The sequence below is a fragment of the Apium graveolens genome, unplaced genomic scaffold (genome assembly GCF_009905375.1).
Source record: "Apium graveolens cultivar Ventura unplaced genomic scaffold, ASM990537v1 ctg3734, whole genome shotgun sequence".
NCBI classification, from domain to species: Eukaryota; Viridiplantae; Streptophyta; class Magnoliopsida; order Apiales; family Apiaceae; genus Apium; species Apium graveolens.
The window spans coordinates 30,441-37,639 of record NW_027418240.1 but is presented as its reverse complement, the minus strand read 5'-3'; the positions used below and the strand labels follow the sequence as shown (position 1 = coordinate 37,639).

General features: G+C 36.3%; 1 protein-coding gene across 1 annotated transcript; it reads left to right on the top strand.

Moving 5' to 3' along the window:
* The first annotated feature begins 3,678 nt into the window (after positions 1–3,678).
* Positions 3,679–4,506, top strand: LOC141701323 (uncharacterized). Its single transcript, XM_074505002.1, has one exon. It carries the CDS (start codon positions 3,679–3,681, stop codon positions 4,504–4,506), a length of 828 nt encoding a protein of 275 aa, XP_074361103.1.
* The last annotated feature ends 2,693 nt before the right edge of the window (positions 4,507–7,199 follow it).

Below are 7,199 nucleotides of genomic sequence, written 5' to 3'. Positions count from 1 at the left end.
ATGCCAATATGAACATTAACCGAATAACGAAACAACGAGTGATGCCAAAAGTCAGGGGATATAAAATACCATGATAATAAATTCACAATATGAATACATAAATAATCTCTAATTAAAATAACTTACTCTTCCAAATAAATTCTTACCACTTACAAAAAATGATCATAAATAATATAATCGAAAATATAATGATAAACTGTAATCATACTCGTACACGTACTCTTACACACATTTCCACACTTACAAAAATACACAAAATAGCTTACATACGAACATGGGAGATAATCTTACACTTAGAGGATGTCCTATATTTTCGTATTTCCAGAAATATGTAGTCATCAAAATATACAGGGCTTGCATAATATAAAGCAAATGCTACCCAATATCTTATAGGGTTTGCACGACAATAAGTATATGCTACCCAAAAGGCCAAATCATTCACACACTAGCCATGGCTATACGTGTACCATAACTTCGGTGACATGCCCATACAATTTAGTTACATGGCATAGGAGGTGTCAAGCACGAGATTATCCACTTGCGACGCATGTCTTACAAACTCTCAAATCATATAAATAACATAAATAACTCAAAATACATTCTCAAATATCACAAACCCAATATTTTATATCTTCAAAATCATATATAAATATATCAAAATAACCTCAAAACATTCTAATCAAGTATTACAAAACTAAATATCACACAAAATCACTAATTACTGATAAGGTCAACTCTGATTAGTTTCAAAAAATTTGAAATTAATGCATAAAGATGAATTCAAATAGAAAAGTACGAAATACGAAAGTCGTAGGAAGTTCTGAGACCTTTCCAGAATGGTAAGGCATGTTAAAAAATGAGCAAGAAACGAATTAAGAACTTAAATAATTGCAAACTGTAGAACAGAATCAGCCCATGATTATAGTAGTAATTTGATATTTAAGACATCAAAATCACAGAATTTAGCAGCGGGTCGAAAAGAGCTTTCCAGGATGGTATTGACCATAATATTCGAACTAATTTTCAATTTACTATGAATTTACGAAGTTAGGCTGCACAAACAGAATTTAAGCAACATATTACACAAATAACAGATTTTGACATATTTACAAGCATAATTTCAGAAAACGTAAAAATGAAAAACGAAGATAATCAAATTATCTTTCAAACGAGAATAAAATAACAATCATACAATGAACAACGAATCAGATGCAAATTTAACAAGATTCAAAATTACTTGAAATCATGCATACAAATTTTAAATAATAATACGAATACGAAGTGGAAGTGGAAGAGAAAGATATATGTACCTCGAAAGCTTAACCAATGAATTCAGAAACCTCAATAAGAAGAACCCTAATCCGTTAAATTCCAAATTCACAATTTTTTATTAGGCTTTATTGATTATCTCTTTCTCATTTTCTTCTTTCTTTTCTTGTTCTATCTTTTTCACTCTCTCATCTTCTCTTCTCTTCTGTCCATCTTTTTGCCTCTCTTCTCCTCCCCCTTTGCAAAAGTAACTTAAGCTTTTTTAAACCCTAAACTCTTCCTTGTTTTTTTGAATCCACATTTGTAATCAATGAAGCCTTACTATTTTTTTACTAACACTCTTAAAACAATATTTTGTTTACAAATATAAAATAAACTTACAAAAACTAATAAATAATAACTCACTAATATTATTGAATAATAAATACCAAATACTCAAATAAAAAAATCATAAAAATATGGGGATGTTATAATTGAATATTCGTGATAATACGCTTTCACCATTGCATTACCTTCGGGAGAAGGCAGAGGTATGCCTAATGCCATCAATATTTAATCATTTCATCTTTGTAAATGAAGAATCCAATTGTAATGATTGAGCATATACAAAATATCGTTTTAATGATTATAAGGTAATTATCATATGACAACCTCAAAGAAGGGAGGACAAGGAGTCATCCCGGGATGTCCATATGTTACTATGTTTGTGCATCTCGTCAACATTCTTGCTCAGACTTCTTTGACTATAATAAACCCCCGAGTGCTTTTATTGCCAGGGGTAGTCCACCACTCCTTTCACCAGGTTTCTCCCTAATTCTGCAAATGGCTCAATATCTAAGACTCCTCCATCTGAATATGCTATTTTTGCAACAATTCATAACTATCATCATCTTGCAATTTTTCCACCGGATAATAACAAAATTTTACAGGGTAATCAATTACTTTCGGTTTACGAGTTGTAACTATTACACTGCTTCTTTTAGCACCATTTACTCCTAGCAAAGAATTTCTCAAGTCCTTCCACTTTACTGCATCCTCATTCCAGACATCATCAAGTACAAGTAAAAAAATTTTTCCCTTTGTAATTTTCTGAAGCTCATAGACAATTTCTTGTGGGTTTTTCAAGCCTAACTTGGTTGAAGTAAGTGATTCTACCATTTCATTTAAAATACTAATGAGTATAAATTCATCTGAAATAGTAACCCACATCCTCTTCCGGAACATGTTAATGACATCATCACTGTTGAAAAACTATATGAGCAAGAGTTGTCTTGCCTTGACCTCCCATCCCTACTAAAAGAAAGGACATGTAAATCATGTTCACTACATTTGCAAACAATTTGTACAAGATTTGATATGTCCTTTTCTCGGCCAACTACTAATGTTTTGTGTTCAAAGAAAGGCGTGTTGCAGATGTTACTCATTTGGACATATAAATTTAAATATTTAACAGGAAGTCCGAGATCTCCAGCCCATTTAAAAAATTTCTTAAAATGAAGCATGTATAGACTTGATCTTATGAGCCACTTTCCGACGATATACTAAAATATTTTTAGAAGGAAGGAAGAACTGATTCCGGTACCTTATGGCGATTCTCCATATCTCGCATGAAAGTTCATCCAGTAAAGCTTCAGTGTCATTAACGACATCTTCAAGTTGGTCGAACTGTTTTCCGACAGGAGACATGGATATTTTCTTGGAATGATAATAATGAAAGTCAACACCAATTAATTCAAATATGTTGTGAAGTGTCTCAAAGTTTTCATCCCATGCCTGAACCACTTCATGTTAGAATTCAAACCCTCAAATAATTAAGGTGGCTGTTATAACTACAAATAGGTGTATCCATATATTAAAATAAGCGGTAGGCATTTAGGTTGGCAGTAGCATGTTGAATATTGTATGAAGACATTGACTAGCATCCAGAAAATATGGTAGGCGCAGAGAGAAGTCAAAAACACAAAACCATGCACAAAGAAAATCATGCACCTTAATACTGGAGTCTATCGACCAAAGCAAACAAAGAAAGCTGGCCACCAAATATCAAGAATCAAGCCTTAAAACAGGGAAGGTTATTAATATGTATAAGGATAAAAAATATGAGGTATGCAGTGATGTAAGGATGAAAACTTGAAGCCTATAAAAGGCTGTTATTGTGCATGTAATAGATATACACCAGATAAAAAAAGCGGAGGAAAAGAAAGAGCCGAAGCTCTCTCTGCATGTATTAAAAAGCTGTAGCTATTATATATATAAAGCTTGTTTGTGTTTTGTATTACCATCACCTGTTCATATTATTCACAGCACACGTACACACATATACACCTGGTCGTGAGGTAGAAAAATCAAAGTAAGCCCATTTACGTTTTCCAACAAGTGGCATCAGAGCTAAGGTTCCGTTCGTGAAAAATGGCGACGATGGTGCAACCAAATATTCCAAAATTGACGAGTATAAATTACGGGAACTGGAGTATTCAAATGAAGGTATTACTCGGTTCTTACGATAATTGGGATATTGTCGAAAGCGGGTATGACGAGCCCACAGATGCAGCCGCTGAAGCAGCCCTGTCAATTGCTGAGAAGATGATTTTGAAAGAGACCCGGAAAAAAGATAAAAAGGCGTTATATACAATTATTCAAGGAGTTGACGAATCAACCTTTGAAAAAATTTCAAATGCAAAAATAGCAAAAGATGCGTGGGAGATTTTGCAGAAATCATTCCAAGGCGTGGAGAAAGTAAAAAAGGTGCGGCTCCAAGTTCTTCGTGGCGAGTTCGAAAATATTAAAATGAAGGCCTCAGAAAATATTGGTGAATATGTTACTCATTTAAAAACAGTGACAAATGAGATGAAGAGAAATGGAGAAAGTCTCGATGATGTTCGGGTCATGGAAAAATTACTCCGTTCGTTGATGAGAAAAGTTGATTACGTGGTTACTTCTATCGAGGAGTCAAAAGATTTGTCCACAATTTCCATTGATGAGCTAGTTGGTTCACTTCAAGCGCATGAGCAGCGGATGAACCAGTATGATGATACAAGCCATTTAGAAAAGGCGTTGCAAAGTAAGGTGTCCATTGGTGAAAGTTCAAGCAGTAGCAGTTCTGGTCGTGGAAGAGGTGGCTTTAGAGGTGGCTACCGTGGTGGAAGAGGACGTGGAAGACAGTCCTTCAACAGAAGCCAGAACACTGAAGGTTATCGTCCATCTGGCCGTGGTCAGAATTTTAGAGGACGAGGATGAGGAGGATTTCAACGAGGTGACAAGTCTCAATTTCAGTGCTATAATTGCAATAAATTTGGCCATTTCAGTTATGAATGTAGATCACCGAAAGTGGAAGAAAGAAGTCATTTTGCAGCAGCAAAAGAAGACAGAGATATTGGCACTGCTATGTTCCTCACTTATAAAGGCGACGAGGAGAGCAAAAAAAATGTTTGGTATCTTGACTCTGGTGCAAGCAACCACATGACGGGCCATAAAGATTTATTTACAGAGATAGACGAGACCATCAGCGGAGAAGTTACGTTTGGTGATTTATCGAAGATTCCAGTCAAAGGTAAAGGTACAATTACGATTGTATTGAAGAATGGTGAGAAAAAGTTTATTAATGATGTTTACCATATACCTGCTTTGAAAAGTAACATCATCAGTCTTGGCCAACTTGTGGAGAAAGGACATTATATACAGATGCAGGATAATTCTCTCGTCATCAGAAATCGGGATCAAGAATTAATTGCAGATGTGGAGATGTCAAAGAATCGTTTGTTTACACTTGATATACAGACGAAGATGCAGAGGTGTTTGAAGACGGTCATTAAAAATGACTCGTGGTTATGGCATTTAAGATATGGTCATCTTGGTTTTTCTGGTTTAAAATTGTTGTCAAAGACGAAGATGGTGGACGGCTTGCCAGAAATCAATGAACCAGAAAATTTATGTGAAGCATGTGTTAAGGGGAAGCAACACAGACAAAGTTTTCCCGTTGGAAAATCATGGAGAGCCAGAAGGCCATTGGAGATTGTCCATACAGATATTGCTGGTCCATTTGATATTCCATCACTTGGAGGTAATAGGTATTACCTAACATTTATTGATGATTTTAGCAGAAAAAGTTGGGTGTATATCCTCAAAGAAAAAGCGGAGGCTCTTGATAAATTCAAGGAGTTCAAAGCTTTGGCAGAAAAACAAAGTGGTCATTATTTGAAGGTACTCCGATCAGACAGAGGAGGCAAGTATACTTCAAATTTATTTAAAAGCTTCTGCAGAGCACATGGAATCAATCATCAGTTGACAGCGGCATATACTCCTCAACAAAATGGCGTTGCAGAAAGAAAGAATCGCACTATTCTTGACATGGCAAGGAGCATGGTCAAAGCAAAGCATATGCCGAGAACTTTTTGGGCTGAAGCCGTTCTATGTGCAGTTTATTTGTTGAATCGTTGTCCAACTAAAAGTGTCAGAAACAAAACTCCAAATGAAGCATGAAGTGGTAGCAAACCATCTGTTGGACATCTCAGAATTTTTGGGTGCATTGCATATGCACATGTTCCAGATCAGAAAAGGAAGAAGCTGGATGATAAAGGCGAGAAGTGCATCTTTACCGGATATGACAAAAGAAGCAAGGCGTACAGACTCTACAATCCCCTCACGAAGAAATTAATCATTTCTCGAGATGTTGAGTTCGATGAATCAGACTACTGGAAATGGAGCGACGAAGAAAGAAAAGTTGCAGGTCTGTTCTTTAATGATGATGATGATGACGGTAATGATTCCAACATTGAGGATGATGAAGATGATGATCCAACTCCTCCCCAAAGTCCAAATCAACAAACTCCTGCATCGACACCATCGACTGGAGGAAGCAGCAGTTCAGGGGGAGCGCCAAGGAAAATGCGGAGTTTGGATAATATATATGAAGCAACAAGTCCGGTACAAACTACCTTTGATTATTCATTGTTTTGCTTAATGGCTGAGTGTGATCCAGTTACATTTGAGGAAGCTTCTGAAGAAAGCAAATGGAATAAAGCCATAGATGAAGAAATTGGTGCAATCAAGAAGAATGACACTTGGGAGCTCACAGTTCTTCCAGAAGGACACAAAGCAATTGGTGTCAAGTGGGTCTACAAGACAAAGACAAATCAGGATGGTGAAGTGGAAAAATACAAGGCGAGGCTAGTGGCTAAAGGCTACAAGCAGAGATATGGAATTGACTATGACGAGGTATTTGCTCCAGTTGCAAGAGTTGATACCATAAGACTGCTTACAGCAATTGCAGCTCAGAATCAGTGGAAGATTTATCAGATGGATGTCAAGTCTGCATTTCTGAATGGCTATCTTGAAGAAGAAGTCTATATCGAGCAACCACCAGGATATGTTCAGAAAGGCCAGAATAACAAAGTCTATAAATTGAAGAAAGCCTTGTATGGTTTAAAGCAAGCTCCGAGAGCATGGAACACAAGGGTTGATGAATATTTCCAGAAAAATGGTTTTGTGAAGAGTCCCTACGAGCATGCACTTTACACGAAAACAAATTCAGGGGGAGATATTATGATCGTGTGCTTATACGTGGATGACATGATTTTTACTGGAAACAACCCTGGTATGTTTGATGATTTTAAGAAAGTTATGACTAACGAATTTGAGATGACAAATATTGGTCAAATGTCGTACTTTCTTGGAGTCGAGGTAAAGCAAAGCAAAGACGGTATTTTTATGTCACAGAAAAAATATGCGGAACAGATTTTAAAGAAATTCAGAATGGAAGAATGCAAGCCAGTGAGCACGCCAGCTGAAGCAAGCATAAAGCTCAGAATTGATTCAACAAGGGAGTCGGTAAATCCGATATTGTTCAAAAGTTTGGTTGGAAGTCTGAGGTACCTAACTTTCACTCGTCCAGATATTATGTACGCAGTTGGACTGGTTAGTAGGTACATGGA

What these genes read in the sequence shown, in the direction of transcription:
- LOC141701323 (XM_074505002.1), top strand. Translation starts at nt 3,679, where the DNA reads ATGGCGACGATGGTGCAACCAAATATTCCAAAATTGACGAGTATAAAT.